This window comes from Salmo salar, chromosome ssa02 (genome assembly GCF_905237065.1).
Source record: "Salmo salar chromosome ssa02, Ssal_v3.1, whole genome shotgun sequence".
In the NCBI taxonomy this organism is placed as follows: Eukaryota; Metazoa; Chordata; class Actinopteri; order Salmoniformes; family Salmonidae; genus Salmo; species Salmo salar.
Genome location: NC_059443.1, coordinates 47,196,944 through 47,215,672, shown reverse-complemented (window position 1 = coordinate 47,215,672; position 18,729 = coordinate 47,196,944). Strand labels below are relative to the sequence as shown.

The following is an 18,729-nucleotide window of genomic DNA, read 5'->3' as shown; positions in this document are numbered from 1 at the left end:
CACTCAGAACAGGATTTCACTTTGTTTTCTACGTCCTGATCCATGTTAGGCCACCAGATGTAAGATCTGGCTAAATTTTTAATCCGGGAGATGATCTGTGAACGGCCAGGGGGTGAAATAACCACTCTGGAACCCCAGAGTATGCAGCCATCATGCACACTCAGCTCAGTTTTGTGCTTTGCATAAGGTAGCCTCTCCTGTAGCCTGTCAACTATGTGTCTGTCTATCCCTGTTCTCTCCTCTCTGCACAGGCCACACAAACGCTTCACACCGCATGGCCGCTGCCACTCTAACCTGGTGGTCCCAGCGTGCACGACCCACGTGGAGTTCCAGGTCTCCGGCAGCCTCTGGAACTGCCGGTCTGCGGCCAACAAGGCAGAGTTCATCTCAGCCTATGCTACCCTCCAGTCCCTCGACTTCTTGGTGCTGACGAAAACATGGATTACCACAGAAAACACTGCTACTCCTACTGCTCTCTCCTCGTCTGACCGCTTGTTCTCGCATACCCCGAGAGCATCTGGTCAGCGGGGTGGTGTCACTGGAATCCTCATCTCTCCCAAGTGGACATTTTCTCTTTCTGCCCTGACCCATCTGTCTATCTCCTCCTTTGAATTCCATGCTGTCACAGTCACTAGCCCATTCAAGCTTAACATCCTTATCATTTATCGCCCTCCAGGTTCCCTTGGCGAGTTCATCAATGAGCTTGACGCCTTGATAAGTTCCTTTCCTGAGGATGGCTCACCCCTCACAATTCTGGGTGACTTTAACCTCCCTACGTCTACCTTTGACTCATTTCTCTCTTCCTCCTTCTTTCCACTCCTGTCCTCTTTTGACCTCACCCTCTCACCATCCCCCCTACTCACAAGACAGGCAATACGCTTGACCTCATCTTTACTAGATGCTGTTCTTCTACTAATCTCACTGCAACTCCCCTCACAGTCTCCGACCACTACCTTTTATCCTTTTCCCTCTCGCTCTCCTCCAACACTTCTCACTCTGCCCCTACTCAGATGGTATTGCGCCGTCGCAACCTTCGCTCTCTCTCTTCTGCTACTCTCTCCTCTTCCATCCTATCATCTCTTCCCTCCGCTCAATCCTTCTCCAACCAATCTCCTGATTCTGCCTCCTCAACCCTCCTCTCCTCCCTTTCTGCATCCTTTGACTCTCTATGTCCCCTATCCTCCTGGCCGGCTCGGTCCTCCCCTCCTGCTCCGTGGCTTGACGACTCATTGCGAGCTCACAGAACAGGGCTCCAGGCAGCCGAGCGGAAATGGAGGAAAACTAGCCTCCCTTCGGACCAGGCATCTTTTTACTCCCTCCTCTCCACATTTTCTTCCTCTGTTTCTGCTGCTAAAGCCACTTTCTACCACTCTCAATTCCAAGCATCTGCCTCTAACCCTAGGAAGCTCTTTGCCACCTTCTCCTCCCTCCTGAATCCTCCTCCCCCCTCGCCCCCTCCTCCCTCTCTGCGGATGACTTTGTCAACCATTTTGAAAAAAAGGTTGACGACATCTGATCCTCGTTTGTTAAGTCAAACGACACCACTGGTCCTGCTCACATTGCCCTACCCTATGTTTTGACCTCTTTCTCCCCTCTCTCTCCAGATGAAATCTTGCGACTTGTGATGGCCGGCCGCTCAACAACCTGCCCGCTTGACCCTATCCCCTCCTCTCTTCTCCAGACCATTTCCGGAGAACTTCTCCCTTACCTCACCTCGCTCATCAACTCATTCTTGACCGCTGGCTACGTCCCTTCCATCTTCAAGAGAGCGAGAGTTGCACCCTTCTCAAAAACCCTCCGATGTCAACAACTACAGACCAGTATCCCTTATTTCTTTTCTCTCAAACTCTTGAGCGTGCCGTCCTTGGCCAGCTCTCTTGCTATCTCTCTCAGAATGACCTTCTTGATCCAAATCAGTCAGGTTTCAAGACTGGTCATTCAACTGAGACTGCTCTTCTCTGTGTCACGGAGGCTCTCCGCACTGCTAAAGCTAACTCTCTTTCCTCTGCTCTCATCCTTCTAGACCTATCTGCTGCCTTTGATACTGTGAACCATCAGATCCTCCTCTCCACCATCTCCGAGTTGGGCATCTCCGGTGCGGCTCACTCTTGGATTGCGTCCTACCTGACAGGTCGCTCCTACTAGGTGGCATGGCGAGAATCCGTCTCCGCACCACGTGCTCTCACCACTGGTGTCCCCCAAGGCTCAGTTCTAGGCCCTCTCCTATTCTCGCTATAAACCAAGTCATTTGGCGCTGTCATATCCTCACATGGTCTCTCCTATCATTGCTACGCAGACGACACACAATTAAACTTCTCCTTTCCCCCTTCTGATAACCAGGTGGCGAATCACATCTCTGCATGTCTGGCAGACATATCAGTGTGGATGACGGATCACCACCTCAAGCTGAACCTCGGCAAGACGGAGCTGCTCTTCCTCACGGGGAAGGACTGCGCGTTCCATGATCTCGCTATCACGGTTGACAACCCCATTGTGTCCTCCTCCCAGAGTGCTAAGAGCCTTGGCGTGACCCTGGACAACACCCTGTCGTTCTCCGCTAACATCAAGGCGGTGACCCGATCCTGTAGGTTCATGCTCTACAACATTCGCAGAGTACGACCCTGCCTCACACAGTAAGCGGCGCAGGTCCTAATCCAGGCACTTGTCATCTCCCGTCCGGATTACTGCAACTCGCTGTTGGCGGGGCTCCCTGCCTGTGCCATTAAACCCCGACAACTCATCCAGAACGCCGCAGCCCGTCTGGTGTTCAACATTCCCAAGTTCTCTCACGTCACCCCGCTCCTCCGCACACTCCACTGGCTTCCAGTTGAAGCTTGCATCTGCTACAAGACCATGGTGCTTGCCTACGGAGCTGTGAGGGGAACGGCACCTCCGTACCTTCAGGCTCTGATCAGTCCCTACACCCAAAGAAGGGCACTGCGTTCATCCACCTCTGGCCTGCTCGCCTCCCTACCTCTGCGGAACCACAGTTCCCGCTCAGCCCAGTCAAAACTGTTCGCTGTTCTGGCACCCTCAATGGTGGAACAAGCTCCTTCATGACGCCAGGACAGCGGAGTCAATCACCACCTTCCGGAGACACCTGAAACCCCACCTCTTTAAGGAATACCTGGGATAGGATTAAGTAATCCTTCTAACCCCCCCAAAAGATATAGATGTACTATTGTAAAGTGGTTGTTCCACTGGATATCATAAGGTGAATGCACCAATTTGTAAGTCGCTCTGGATAAGAGCGTCTGCTAAATGACGTAAATGTAAATGTCTCAGTCCATCATCCTCTATGACAGGAGGCCAACCCTGCATAAGGCATCTTTTTACTTGGGCCCAGATAGGATCCCAGTCTGCCCACTGTCTGATCTGTTTGTCATTCACAGGTCAGTTTGACAATCTCTACATTAGGAAAATTGTCTCGGGAGGCACTACAGTTGTGGCGGGCATCTCTGATAGCGGGAGACAGCTGAGCACGTCTGCGTTTCAATTGTCCTTCCCCGCTCTGTACACTATAGTGTACTCGTAAGCTGACAGTGTTAGGGCCCAGCGCTGTATCCTTGCTGAAGCCATGGGAGGAATGCATCTTGATTCACTAAAAGGCTCATCAGTGGTTTGTGGTGAGTGCATATGGTGAAATGATGACCATAGGAGGTACTGATGAAAGCGTTTCACAGCAAAAACTATGGCCAGACCTTCCTTGTCTAACTGTGATTAACCCTTCTCAGCACTCGTCAGCGTGCTTGATGCAAATCCAATGGGTTTCTCTGACCTGTCCTCTATCTAAATGAGAGATTACTGCCCCAACGCTATAGGGCGAGGAGTCACATGACAGGATGATCACTTTGTCTTGGTCAAAATGAACCAGCAGTTGTGCTGGATTGTAGTAGCGCTTTCACTTCCTTGAAAGCTTTCTCTTGTGCTGGCCCCCACTTCCATTTCGTCTTTGTGGAGCAGCTGATAAAGTGGAGCCAACACTGTTGACAGCTTAGGGAGGAACTTACCATAGTAGTTCACAATGCCCAGGAACGACCTGAGCTCAGACACGTTCTTGGGGTTTGGAGCATCTTTGATTGCCCTGACTTTGTCCTCCATAGGACACAGACCCTCTGTGCTCTCTCTTGTGACCTAGGTATGTCACACTCTGTGCTTGGAATGTGCACTTGCTACGCTTTAGGCACAGCCCTGCCTCGGAGAATCTCTTTAACACCTGGTCCAGATGGTGGAGGTGCCACTGTAACCAGGATGTCGTCCAGGTACACTGCTACATGAGGGATCCCCTGCAGCAGACTGTCCATTGTCCTCTGGAAAATGGCTGGAATGGCCGCCACTCCGAAAACCAAGCGGTTGTACCTGAACAAGCCTTTGTGCGTGTTGACTGTGACATACTCTTTTGAGACCTTGTCCAGGAGGAGCTGTTGGTAGGCGTGACTCATGTCAAGCTTTGAGAAAGTCTTACCTCATGCAAGCGTCGCGAACAGGTCCTCCACCCGCAGCAGCAAGTAAGCATCCAGCCTAGAGGCCCAGTTGATGGTGAGCTTGTAGTCCCCACATATACGCACCATGCCATCACTTTTCATAATGAGAACGATTGGAGCTGCCCAATGGGAGAACTGAATGAGAGTAATGATGTCTGTTTCCTGCAGCCGCTCCAACTCATCCTCAACTTTCTTTTTCATGGCGTAAGGCATTGTCCTGGGCTTGAAAAAGTGAGGCTTGGCCTGAGGATCCACAAACAGCTTAACTGCAATGTTCCCAGTTCATCTTCGAAAATCTCAGGGTACTTATGAATGACATCCTCAGTCCATCGTGTGTTTTCTCTCACCCCAGTTCAGTTGTATTTTGGTGAGCCAGTCATGCCCTAGTAAACTAGGCCCATTCCCTTTCACCACCAGGAGCCGTGCTCTCGCTTCCTGATTGGTGTATGCAATGTCCACCTCTAGAGTGCCCAGCATGGTCTCCCCGGTGTACGTACGCAGTCTGATCCCTGCCAGTGTGAGGGCTGAAGCCGGTGTGAGGGCTGAAGCCTGTTTTGAGCCCCACATTTCTTTATACGTCTCCTCACTGATAACAGAGGCAGAGGCCCCTGTGTCAACCTCCTCATCTGCTTTCCATCTACCTCCACTATAGCATAGATAGCTCTGCGCACACACTCACATTAAACATGTTGTAAGACCAACGCTCGTCCTCCTCCTCTGTGGTCTCTAAGTGGTGTGCTGCTGACTGCAGCTTCTTAGCTGTGAACTTGCCCTGCCCAGTCTGCCCACCCTCTGGCTTGCTTCTAGGACCCCTGCATTTTTTGTTGTTGCTAAATGTCCCTTTTTGTTGCAATTGTGACAAAGTATCCTTGAACTTGCAGATGGTTTGCATAATGTGTTCCCCCATATCTGAAACATTCCACTGCTTTTCCCGTTTTTCCTGCCACCTCTTTTGTCACCTGTGCACTGCACAACTTCCACTTTCGGCCTTTTGAATATTTTTAGCATTACTAGCGGCCATCTCCATCCCTTGAAATAGTTAAGTAATCTCTTGGAAGTCAGTGTGGCTTCCCCCAGCAAACGGTACTGTATGCTGTCCTCGTTAACTTCTCTAGGGCCAGTGGGACGAAATCGTCCCACCTACGTAACAGCCAGTGGAATCCTGTGGCGCGTTATTCAAATACCTTAGAAATGCTATTACTTCAATTTCTCAAACATATGACTATTTTACACCATTTTAAAGACAAGACTCTCGTTAATCTAACCACACTGTCCGATTTCAAAAAGGCTTTACAACGAAAGCAAAACATTAGATTATGTCAGCAGAGTACCCAGCCAGAAATAATCAGACACCCATTTTTCAAGCTAGCATATAATGTCACATAAACCCAAACCACAGCTAAATGCAGCACTAACCTTTGATGATCTTCATCAGATGACACACCTAGGAAGTTATGTTATACAATACATGCATGTTTTGTTCAATCAAGTTCATATTTATATCAAAAACCAGCTTTTTACATTAGCATGTGACGTTCAGAACTAGCATACCCCCCGCAAACTTCCGGTGAATTTACTAAATTACTCACGATAAACGTTCACAAAAATCATAACAATTATTTTAAGAATTATAGATACAGAACTCCTCTATGCACTCGCTATGTCCGATTTTAAAATAGCTCTTCGGTGAAAGCACATTTTGCAATATTCTAAGTAGATAGCCCGGCATCACAGGGCTAGCTATTTAGACACCCACCAAGTTTAGCCCTGACCAAAGTCAGATTTACTATAAGAAAAATGTTTTTACCTTTGCTGTTCTTCGTCAGAATGCACTCCAAGGACTTCTACTTCAATAACAAATGTTGGTTTGGTTCAAAATAATCCATAGTTATATCCAAATAGCGGCGTTTTGTTTGTGCATTCAAGACACTATCCGAAGTGTAAATAAGGGTCACGCGCACGACGCATTTCGTGACAAAAAAATTCTAAATATTCCATTACTGTACTTCGAAGCATGTCAACCGCTGTTTAAAATCAATTTTTATGCCATTTTTCTCGTAAAAAAGCGATAATATTCCGACCGGGAAAGCGTGTTTACGTTCAAAGAGAGAGAAAATAAAAGCATGGGATCCCCTCGTGCACCAGCCTGAGTCTCATAGTACTCTGACCGGCCACTATCCAAACGCGCTAATGTTTTTCAGCCAGGGGTTGCCTCGATATCATTCAGCTTTTTCCCGGGTTCTGAGAGCCTATGGGAGCCGTAGGAAGTGTCACGTTACAGCAAAGATCCTCAGTTTTCAATAAACAGAGCCAAGAAGAACAAGAACTTGTCAGAGAGGGCACTTTCTGTAAGGAATCTTCTCAGGTTTTTGCCTGCCATATGAGTTCTGTTATACTCACAGACACCATTCAAACAGTTTTAGAAACTTTAGGGTGTTTTCTATCCAAAGCCAATCATTATATGCATATTCTAGTTACTGGGCAGGAGTAGTAACCAGATTAAATCGGGTACGTTTTTTATCCGGCCGTGTCAATACTGTCCCCTAGCCCTAACAGGTTAATGCCACAGACTAATCTGTCACAGAGCACGTCCTCTAACATAGCCCCAAACTCAATGTTCAGAGAGTTAACATAATTCAGTTAACAAACTGACCTGTTTTCTGAAAATGGCAGTTAAACTTGAACCTATGGACAATCAATGAAGGCTTTGGATTGGGGTGAGTTTGAACGAAAGCCACAAAATGAATTTCTCCCGGTCTCCGTGGTGTACCCAAATTCCTCACTAGCTTGTAGGTTTTAGCCCTACACACACACTCAAGAGAATAAAGCACTGTTAAGCCTCATCTGTAATTCCATTTACCAAGAAAAAATGTCTCAACCTTTCCACATATTTTGCACAGTCCTCGTTCTCTTCCACAAACTCAGTGAGAGTCCCAAACATTGCCATTATAACGCCAACTTGTCCTTGATCGTCACCATCGGCGTTTCCCTCCAGCGATGGCTGCTCTCCGTCGCTAATTAAGCTAGCTAGATAGCTAGCTAACTGACTCCCTCCACTGTTTCTTAGCTAGCTAGCACATTGCCCTGTACATGCTGATCAAGTTTTATCCTTGTCGCCAAAAAGATGTAGTAACTTGAGAAGGAATGCCTACACGCATTTCAATATTACTTTCAACCTAAGAAATAAAATGTGTACAGACATGTACAAACGGCACAAATACAGCCAAACGATACAGCCCACTCAACATGTGGTAGAGTCGCATTGTACAGATCCAACTCGGGGTGATGACATCATCCAAGGGAAAAGGTCACAGTCAATGCCAATAATATCCATGCACACTTGAATAGCAATCATACTATACTGCAGGTAAGTACAATATATATTCAAAGTATTATTTCCACACTATAACATATAAACACAACATGAAACAATTTTAAAGCCTTTACTGAGTTCCAGTTCATATATGGAAATCAGTCAATTGAAATAAATTCATTGGGCCCTAATCTATGGATTTCACATGACTGGGAATACAGATATGCATCTGTTGGTCAGAGATACCTTAAAAAAATGTAGGGCCGTGGATCAGAAAACCAGTCAGTATCTGGTGTGACCACCATTTGCCTCTTGCAATGCAACACATCTCCTTCGCATAGAGTTGATCAGGCTGTTGATTGTGGCATGTGGAATGTTGTCCCACTCCTCTTCAATGGCTGTGCGAAGTTACTGGTTATTGGCGGGAACTGGAACACGCTGTCGTACACGTCAACCCAGAGCATCCCAAACATGCTCAATGGGAAGACATGTCTAGTGAGTATGCAGGCCATGGAAGAACTGGTACATTTTCAGCTTCCAGGAATTCTGTACAGATCCTTGCAAAATGGAGCCATACAATATCATGCTGAAACATGAAGTGATGGGGGCGGATGAATGGCACAACAAATGGGCCTCAGGATCTTGTCACAGTATCTCTGTGCATTCAAATTGCGATCGTTAAAATGCAAGTGTGTTCATTTTCCATAATTTATGCATGCCCATACCATAACCCAACCACCTCCATCGGGCACACGCTGTATGCCATCTTCCCGGGACAGTTGAAACCAGGCTTCATCTGTGAAGATGACACTTCTCCAGCATGCCAGTGGCCATCGAAGGTGAGCATTTGCCCACTGAAGTCGGTTACGACGCCGAACTGCAGTCAGGTCAAGACCCTGGTGAGGACAACGAACACGCAGATGACCTTCCCCGAGACAGTTTGACAGTTTGTGCAGAAATTCTTTGGTTGTGCAAACACATTTTTATCAGCTGTCTGGGTGGCTGGTCTCAGACAATCCTGCAAGTGAAGAAGCCGTGGAGGTGGAGGTCCTTGGCTGGCCTGGTTACACGTGCTCTCTGGTTGGACATACCGCCCAAATTCTCTAAAACGACGTTGGAGGCAGCCAATAGTAGAGAAATTAAGATTCAATTCTCTAGCAACAGCTCGGTGGATATTCCTGCAGTCAGCATGCCAATTGCACGCTCCCTCAAAACTTGAGACATCTGTGGCATTGTGGTGTGTGACAAAACTGCACATTTTAGAGTGGGCTTTCATTGTCCCCAGCACATGGTACACCTGTGTAATGATCATGCTGTTTAATCAGATTCTTGATATGCCACACCTGTCAGGTGGATGGATTATCTTGGCAAAGGAGAAATGCTCACTAATAGGAATGTACACAAATTTGTGCACAACATCTGAGAAAAATAAGATTTTCTGCATATGGAAAATGATTTGCTATATTTTATTTCAGCTCATGTCAACATGGGACCAACACTCAGGAAATCAGTCAATTGAAATACATAAATTAGGCCCTAATCTATGGATTTTTGTCACACCAAGATCTGTTTCACCTGCCTTGTCTCTACCCCCCTCCAGGTGTCGCCCATCTTCCCCATTATCCCCAGTGTATTTATACCTGTGTTCTGTTTGTCTGTTGCCAGTTCTATTTTTTTTCGTTAAGCCTAACAGCGGTTTTCCCCGTGCTCCTGCCTTTCTCTAGTTCTCCCGGTTTTGACCATTCTGCCTGCCCTGACCCTGACTGCCGTTCCGTACCTTGTCACACCACCCTGGATTACTGACCTCTGCCCGCCCTTGACCTGTCGTTTGCCTGCCCCCTTTATTTTTGTAATAAACTTTTGTTACTTTGGAACTATCTGCATCTGGGTCTTCTGAGCCTTGAAAGGTTTTGCATGATTGGGAATACAGATATGCTTCTGTTGGTCACAGATAGGGCTGTTGCGATAATGAAGGCAGTCATGACCGCAGTAAAACTCCATGTGACCGTTGAGTCACGGTAATCTCCTTTTATGCACTCTGGATATGCTTTGGAAGTACCCAACTTGCTAACTACCATCAGGTCCAAATGGCCTGGTACTCAGGGCACTATTGTTTTTATTTTATTTATTTTACCTTTATTTAACCAGGTAGGCAAGTTGAGAACAAGTTCTCATTTACAATTGCGACCTGGCCAAGATAAAGCAAAGCAGTTTGACACATACAACAACAGAGTTACACATGGAGTAAAACAAACATACAGTCAATAATACAGTAGAAAAATAAGTCTATATACAATGTGAGCAAATGAGGTGAGATAAGGGAGGTAAAGGCAAAAAAAGGCCATGGTGGCAAAGTAAATACAATATAGCAAGTAAAACACTGGAATGGTAGATTTGTAGTGGAAGAAAGTGCAAAGTAGAAATATAAATAATGGGGTGCAAAGGAGCAAAATAAATAAATAAATAAAGTAGGGGAAGGTGTGGTTGTTTGGGCTAAATTATAGATGGGCTATGTACAGGTGCAGTGATCTGTGAGCTGCTCTGACAGCTGGTGCTTAAAGCTAGTGAGGGAGATAAGTGTTTCCAGTTTCAGAGATTTTTGTAGTTCGCTCCAGTCATTGGTAGCAGAGAACTGGAAGGAGAGACGGCCAAAAGAGGAATTGGCTTTGGGGGTGACCAAAGAGATATACCTGCTGGAACGCGTGCTACAGGTGGGTGCTGCTATGGTGACCAGTGAGCTGAGATAAGGGGGAACTTTACCTAGCAGGGTCTTGTAGATGACCTGGAGCCAGTGGGTTTGGCGACGAGTATGAAGCGAGGGCCAGTCAACAAGAGCGTACAGGTCGCAGTGGTGGGTAGTATATGGGGCTTTGGTGACAAAACGGATGGCACTGTGATAGACTACATCCAGTTTATTGAGTAGGGTATTGGAGGCTATTTTGTAAATGACATCGCCAAAGTCGAGGATTGGTAGGATGGTCAGTTTTACGAGGGTATGTTTGGCAGCATGAGTGAAGGATGCTTTGTTGCAAAATAGGAAGCCAATTCTAGATTTAACTTTGGATTGGAGATGTTTGATGTGAGTCTGGAAGGAGAGCTTACAGTCTAACCAGACACCTAGGTATTTGTAGTTGTCCACATATTCTAAGTAAGAACTGTCCAGAGTAGTGATGCTGGACGGGCGGGCAGGTACGGGCAGCGATTGGTTGAAGAGCATGCATTTAGTTTTACTAGTATTTAAGAGCAGTTGGAGGCCACGGAAGGAGAGTTGTATGGCATTGAAGCTCGTCTGGAGGGTTGTTAACACAATGTCCAAAGAAGGGCCAGAAGTATACCGAATGGTGTCGTCCGCGTAGAGGTGGATCAGAGACTCACCAGCAGCAAGAGCGACATCATTGATGTATACAGAGAAAAGAGTTGGCCCAAAAAGTGAACACTGTGGCACCCCCATAGAGACTACCAGAGGCCCGGACAACAGGCCATACGATTTGACACATTGAACTCTATCAGAGAAGTAGTTGGTGAACCAGGCGAGGCAATAATTTGAGAAACCAAGGCTGGATTGGTTGGAAACCATTGACTGGATTTGCGAGAAGGAGAAATGGGGAAGGCTTGGGCGAGTAGCTTTGGGGGGTGCAGTGCTGTTGACCGCGGTAGCGGTAGCCAGGTGGAAAGCTTGGCCAGCCGTAGAAAAATGCTTTTTGAAATTCTCAATTATAGTGGATTCTTAATTATAGTTGGCAGAGTGTGCTAAAGCAGTGAATAAAACAAACTTAGGGAGAAGGCTTCTAATGTTAACATGCATGAAACCAAGGCTATTACGGTTACAGAAGTCATCAAAAGAGAGCGCCAGGGGAGTAGGAGTGGATCTAGGCACTGCAGGGCCTGGATTCACCTCTACATCACCAGAGGAACAGAGGAGGAGTAGGATAAGGGTACGGCTAAAAGCTATGAGAATTGGTCGTCTATGACGCCCAGAATAGCGAGTAAAAGGAGCAGGTTTCTGGGGGCGATAAAATAGCTTCAAGGTATAATGTACAGACAAAGGTATGGTAGGATGTGAATACAGTGGAGGTAAACCTAGGCATTGAGTGATGAGCGAGATATTGTCTCTAGAAACATAATTGAAACCAGAAGATGTCATAGCATGTGTGGGTGGTGGAACTGAAAGGTTGGATGAGGTATAATGAGCAGGGCTAGAGGCTCTACAGTGAAATAAGCCAATAAACACTAACCAGAACAGCAATGGACAAGGCAAATTGACATTAAGGAGAGGCATGCTTAGCCGAGTGGTCATAATTGTCCCTCTAACTACTCTGAAATCAATGCAAATGCAATCGAAAATCACATCAAACACTTTTTTGTTTGTTGCGAAAACATGTTACTATCGATGTTCCCAAACAAATTTCACTTGGTTTCTCAAATGAAGCACTGGGTAGCTGCAAGAACAAGGTTGGAGAGCCCATGGCATACAGAGTTTGGGCAGAATATCACCAGTCGGGCAGCGAGAGTATGCTCCTCAAACAGTGGTTGATGCGTGGAATAAAATAAGTGTTCTTAAAATGTATTTCTCAAAGCACATGCTCCGCTATAAAACTGAAGTATCCGTTTGGGAAAGGGTGGCCTCAATTCGCTATTCGAGTGCATAGAGTACATGTCTTTTTTCACCTCACCCTATTCCTGTCCATTTGATAATGGGCAATTCTAAATCAAAACTAGTTTTGCATATTAATAAAGACAAGATTAAATTGTGAATATAGTCTGATGGATGAAAATATGATCAATTGATAAGAGAACAACTGTGCAGAATGAGACAAGCAACAGAGCGCAAGCTTTTTTTGCTACTTTCTCAAATAGTGAATAGCCTATAGTTGCACCATGCAGCCCATATATGTTTTGATTTCTAAAACATTCTAAGGTGTGTATCATTCACAACTAAGGTTGACAAATAACTAGTATATAGGAAATTATCACTTTTACGCTCACATGCACAGTCACACCGTATTGGGAAAAACATCCTTTCCAATTTAATCAGCTAAGTTCACTCATATTATTCTTACAATAAAATAATGTAAAATAAAATAATGGCACGGGACATAAGCATATCTTCTCAGCTAAATGAACAAGCCTACAGCCTATGGCATGGAGGATAGCCAAACAACATAGGCCTACAGTAGGCCAACTCATATTCTGAAATACATTTTCTTCATATAATAATGTTTCTTTAGACCTGACTAAAATCAAAACTATGAAATAACACATATGGAATCATATAGTAACCCAAAAAAGTGTTAAATAAATCATTTGAGATTCTTCAAAGTAGCCACCCTTTGCCTTGACAGCTTTGCACACCTGGAATGCATTTAAATTAACAGGTGTACCTTGGTAAAAGTTAATTTGTGGAATTTCTTTCCTTCTTAATGTGTTTGAGCCAATCAGTTGTGTTGTGAAAAGGTAGGGCTGGTATACAGAAGACAGCCCTATTTGGTAAAAGACCAAGTCCATATTATGGCAAGAACAGCTCAAATAAGCAAAGAGAAATGACAGTCCATCATTGCTTTAAGACATGAAGATCAGAAATTTGAACGTTTCTTCAAGTGCAGTCGGAAAAAAACTTAACTCTATGATGAAACTGGCTCTCATGAGGACCGCCACAGGAAAGGAAGACCCAGAGTTACCTCTGCTGCAGAGGATACATTCATTAGAGTTACCAGCCTCAGAAATTGCAGCCCAAATAAATGCATCACAGAGTTCAAGTAACAGACACATCTCAACATCAACTGTTCAGAGGAGACTGCGTGAATCAGGCCTTCATGGTCAAATTGCTGCAAAGAAACCACTTCTAAAGAACACCAATAAGAGGAAGAGGCTTGCTTGGGCCAAGAAACACGAGCAATTGATATTAGACTGGTGGAAATCTGTCCAAATTTGAGATTTTTGGTTCCAACCGCTGTGTCTTTGTCAGACGCAGAGAAGGTGAACGGATGATCTCCGCATGTGTGGTTCCCACCGTGAAGCATGGAGAAGCAGGTGTGATGTGTGCGGGGGCTTTGCTGGTGACACTGTCTGTGATTTATTTCAAATTCAAGGCATGTCTACCACCGCACTCTGCAGCGACACGCAATCCTATCTGGTTTGTGCTTAGTGGGACTATCATTTGTTTTTCAACAAGTCAATGACCCAACACACCTCCAGGCTGTGGAAGAGCTATTTGACCAAGAAGGAGAGTGATGGTGTGCTGCATCAGATGACCTGGCCTCCACAATCACCCGACCTCAACCAAATTGAGATGTTTGGGATGAGTTGGACGGCAGAGTGAAGGAAAAGCAGCCAACAAGTGCTCAGCATATGTGTGAACTCCTTTAAGACTCTTGGAAATGCATCCTAGGTGAAGCTGGTTGAGAAACTGCCAAGAGTGTGTAAAGCTGTCATCAAGGCAAAGTTATTTTGAAGAATCTCAAATATATATATTTTTTTGATTTGTTTAACACTTTTTTTGTTACTACATGATTCCATATGTGTTATTTCATAGTTGTGATGTCTTCACTATTATTCTACAATGTAGAAAATAGTAAAAATAAGGAAAAACCCTTGAATGAGTAGGTGTGTCCAAACTTTTGACTGGTCCTGTATAAAAACTCAGCATAAAATGAAACTTCCCTTTTTCAGGACCCTGTCTTTCAAAGATAGATTTTTTAAATTAAATAACTTCACAGATCTTCATTGTAAAGGGTATAAACACTCTTTCCCATGCTTGTTCAATGAACCATAAACAATTAATGAACATCGTTAAGACACTAACAGATTACAGACAGTAGGCAATTAAGCTCACAGTTATGAAAACTTAGGACACAAGAGAGGCCTTTCTACTGACTCTGAAAAACACCAAAGAAAGATGCCCAGGGTCCCTGCTCATCTGCGTGAACGTGCCTTAGGCATGCTGCAAGGAGGCATGAGGACTGCAGATGTGGCCAGGGCAATAAATTGCAATGTCCGTACTGTGAGACGCCCAAGACAGCGCTACAGGGAGACATGACGGACAGCTGATCATCCTCACAGTGGCAGACCACGTGTAACAACACCTGCACAGGATCGGTACATCCGAACATCACACCTGCGGGACCGGTACAGGATGGCAACAACAACTGCCCGAGTTACACCAGGAACGCACAATCCCTCCATCAGTGCTCAGACTGTCCACAATAAGCTGAGAGAGGCTGGACTGAGGGCTTGTAGGCCTGTTGTAAGGCAAGTCCTCACCAGACATCACCAGCAACAACATCACCTATGGGCACAAACCTATCGTCCCTGGACAAGACAGGACTGGCAAAAAGTGCTCTTCATTGACGAGTCGCGGTTTTGTCTCAGCAGGGGTAATGGTCAGATTCGTGTTTATCGTGGAAGGAATGAGCGTTACACCGAGGCCTGTACTCTGGAGCGGGATCGATTTGGAGGTGTCCGTCATGGTCTTGGGCGGTGTGTCACAGCATCATCGGACTGAGCTGGTTGTCATTGCAGGCAATCTCAACGCTGTGTGTTACAAGGAAGACATCCTTCTCCCTCATGTGGTACCCATCCTGCAGGCTCATTCTGATATGACCCTCCAGCATGACAATGCCACCAGCCATACTGCTTGTTCTGTGTGTGATTTCCTGCAAGACAGGAATGTCAGTGTTCTGCCATGGCCAGTGAAGAGCCCAGATCTCAATCCCATTGAGCATGTCTGGGACCTGTTGGATCCGAGGGTGAGGGCTAGGGCCATTCCCCCAGAAATGTCTGGGAACTTGCAGGTGGAAGAGTGGCCAGCAAGAACTGGTAAATCGGGTGCAGTCTGAGGTGGAGATGCACTGCAGTACTTAATGCAGCTGGTGGCCACCCCTTTGTTCAGGGACACATTATTCTATTTCTGTTAGTCACATATCTGTGGAACTTATTCAGTTTATGTCTCAGTTGTTGAATCTTATGTTCATACAAATATTTACACATGTTAAGTTTGCTGAAAATAAACACAGTTGACAGTGAGAGGACGTTTCTTTTTTTGCTGAGAATATGCATTTTTAGCTCAGGTTCTTCCACTAAGGTAAATATATATATTTTACATGGAAGACCTGGCCAAAATATACCACATATCAATAATTACATGGCAAAAGAATAGACCACATATTAGTGATTGACAATATTGCTTACGGTGATCAGTGCTTTCGTCACAAGAAGGCTGGCATGTCCATGATGACTTACATCCCATCAACGTGTCATGCCTCCCTTTAGTTTTGTCCTTCTTTTTGGTGCAGTCCCAGCCATCAAAGAAGCTCTGTCGAAGTGTAGGGAAGTACATGTTAATGATACTAATACTACTCTTCCCCTATCGTGTCAAACATATTTACAATGTGTCTCTTCTAAACCATTATACCTGCAGTTGTCTGTTGTGTTTGAGTGACGTAAGGGAGAAATAGAAAATGAATGGGTATAATTGCAGCAATATCTGTCAAGTAGCGAGCCAATGCATACATCATGACGCTGTAGTGCTATTCAAAGACCATTCGGACTGAAAGGGCGTTCAAAAGCATCATAGATGACAAGCTACCTGTTCACATTAACTGATCATGCAGAACGTGTGGAAGAGCCTTTTCTACAGGGAGGAGGTGAGGGCCCTCGGAGTTTGGTATCAGGAAAACAACCTCACACTCAACGTCAACTAAACAAAAGGAGATGATCGTGGACTTAAGGAAACAGCAGAGGGAGCACCCCCCTATCCACATCGATGGGACAGTAGTGGAGAAGGTGGAAGGTCTTAAGTTCCTTGGCGTACACATCACAGACAACCTGAAATGGTCTACTCACACAGACAGCGTGGTGAAGAAGGCACAACAGCGCCTCTTCAACCTCAGGAAGCTGAAGAAATTTGGCTTGTCACCAAAAACACTCAGAAACCTTTACAGATGCACAATCGAGAGCATCCTGTCGAGCTGTATCACCGCCTAGTAGGGCAAATGCTCCACCCACAACTGCAAGGCTCTCCAGAGGGTAGTGTGGTCTGCACAACACATCACTGGGGGCAAACTACCTGCCATCCAAGACACCTACACCACCCGATGTCACAGGAAGGCCAAAAATATCATCAAGAACAACAACCACTCAAGCCACTGCCTATTCACCCCGCTATCATACAGAAGGTGAGGTCAGTACAGGTGCATCAAAGCCGGGACCGAGAGACTGAAAAACAGCTTCCATCTCAAGGCCATCAGACCGTTAAACAGCCATCCCTAACATTGAGTGGCTGCTGCCAACATACTGACTCAAATCTCTAGCCACTTTAATAATTCAAAATTAGATGTAATAAATGTATCACTAGTCACTTTAAACAATGCCACTTGATATAATGTTTACATACCCTACATTACTCCCTCTCATATGTATATACTGTACTCTATACCATCTACTGCATCCTGCCTATGCCGTTCGGCCATCGCTCATCCATATATTTATGTACATATTCTTATTCATTCCTTTACACTTGTGTGTATATAAGGTAGTTGTTGTGAAATTGTTAGATTACGTGTTAGATATTACTGCATGGTCGGAACTAGAAGCACAAGCATTTCGCTACACTCGCATTAACATCTGCTAACCATATGTATGTGACCAATACAATTTGATTTGATTTTCTCTCTCTGTGTGTCAACATGAAGCTCTCTAGTGAATCCCATATATCCTGGCTAGTCACGGCTCCATGCACAACTGTTCCAACACGCTCCTCTCATCAACATGCTTCACTATCGCCATCCCAGTCCTGACTCAAGGGCAACCCCAGCAGTGGGATCCAGCTCTTTTATGCTTTCATCAGCCAAACTACTCCTCTCCCCTAGTGTGTGGGGCCAAGTCCCCCCACCCCACACACACACACACACACCTGTGGTTGTTCAGCCACCAGAGGGGACTGTGGGTAAATTCAAGCCTGCATGCTGAACAGGGCATTACAACCCCACTGTTCCCCACAGAGAGAGAGTAACCACCCAAACCCTGCCCAGGATTACACCAACCCCCCCCCACTATTCCCCAATATAGACTTGAAGAGTGAGGCCCATGGATCGGGGGGGAGGGTGCTGGGAGGGGTTAATTGGTTTCTGAGGATCACACAAAAAATGAAGAGTAAAACTCGGATGAAAGACAGACAAGACACAGTGAAGAACAGTCTGAGCCGTTACATAACTGTGTCATGAATAATTTTGCTGCAGTGTTTTCAAATTATCGCTGTCTTTTTTTCTCCCCCAGTGCAATATTACTATGTCAACCATCCCACCGGTTTTGACTACTTTCCTTTTTCCTAATCATAATGACAGTATAAGTCAACATCCTGAAGACATAATTGAAAAACTGGCTCAATTCTTGGCTGTGATCTGTGAAAACAGCTCTTGTTGTGTTTACTTCATTCCACACACACAAACCTTCTCTACTGTATCTAGACATAAAATCAATAGATCGATTATGCCTTTCAAGCTTTGCCTCAAGGTGATTCCCTGTACAGCATAGTGAATGCCTGAGTTCCCTATATCTTAGTGTTTACCTGCAAGTGACTGCAGTGGGAATACAGGTCCACCCACAGCTCAGACATACCAGTCCCTTACAACGCACTGCAGAGAGCTGATCAATATCTCTGAATGTCCTACATTGGCATTCCACTGGGAAATAAAGCCTAGGCGGTCAGGAGAGCATGGTAGTCCTCATTGTTTTCAATTGTAATAGAGAGACATGGATAGAAAAAAATACAGGCAGCTGAATATAGATTTTTGTAGTGGAGAGTGTTTTGCCTGTGGGGGACAGTTTAATGAGTCTACAAGCAGAGTTCCAGAAGGGCAAGCATGTAGCCAGGGAGAAATTCGGGAGTGAGATATTTTCTCTTTTCCTTGACATGTGACAGGGAAACCACAGGCA

At 45.5% G+C, this 18,729-nt stretch overlaps 1 protein-coding gene across 8 annotated transcripts in view; it reads right to left on the bottom strand.

The window, feature by feature from the left end:
* The window catches only part of ptprub (protein tyrosine phosphatase receptor type Ub), a 406,174-nt gene that overhangs the window by 55,051 nt on the left and 332,394 nt on the right, over positions 1–18,729 (bottom strand). For all 8 annotated transcript variants that reach the window (XM_014169371.2, XM_014169389.2, XM_014169399.2 and 5 more), the window contains one exon: positions 15,985–16,108. In XM_014169371.2, the coding sequence (XP_014024846.1) occupies positions 15,985–16,108 (124 nt within the window). The remainder of the gene's footprint in view (positions 1–15,984; positions 16,109–18,729) is intronic.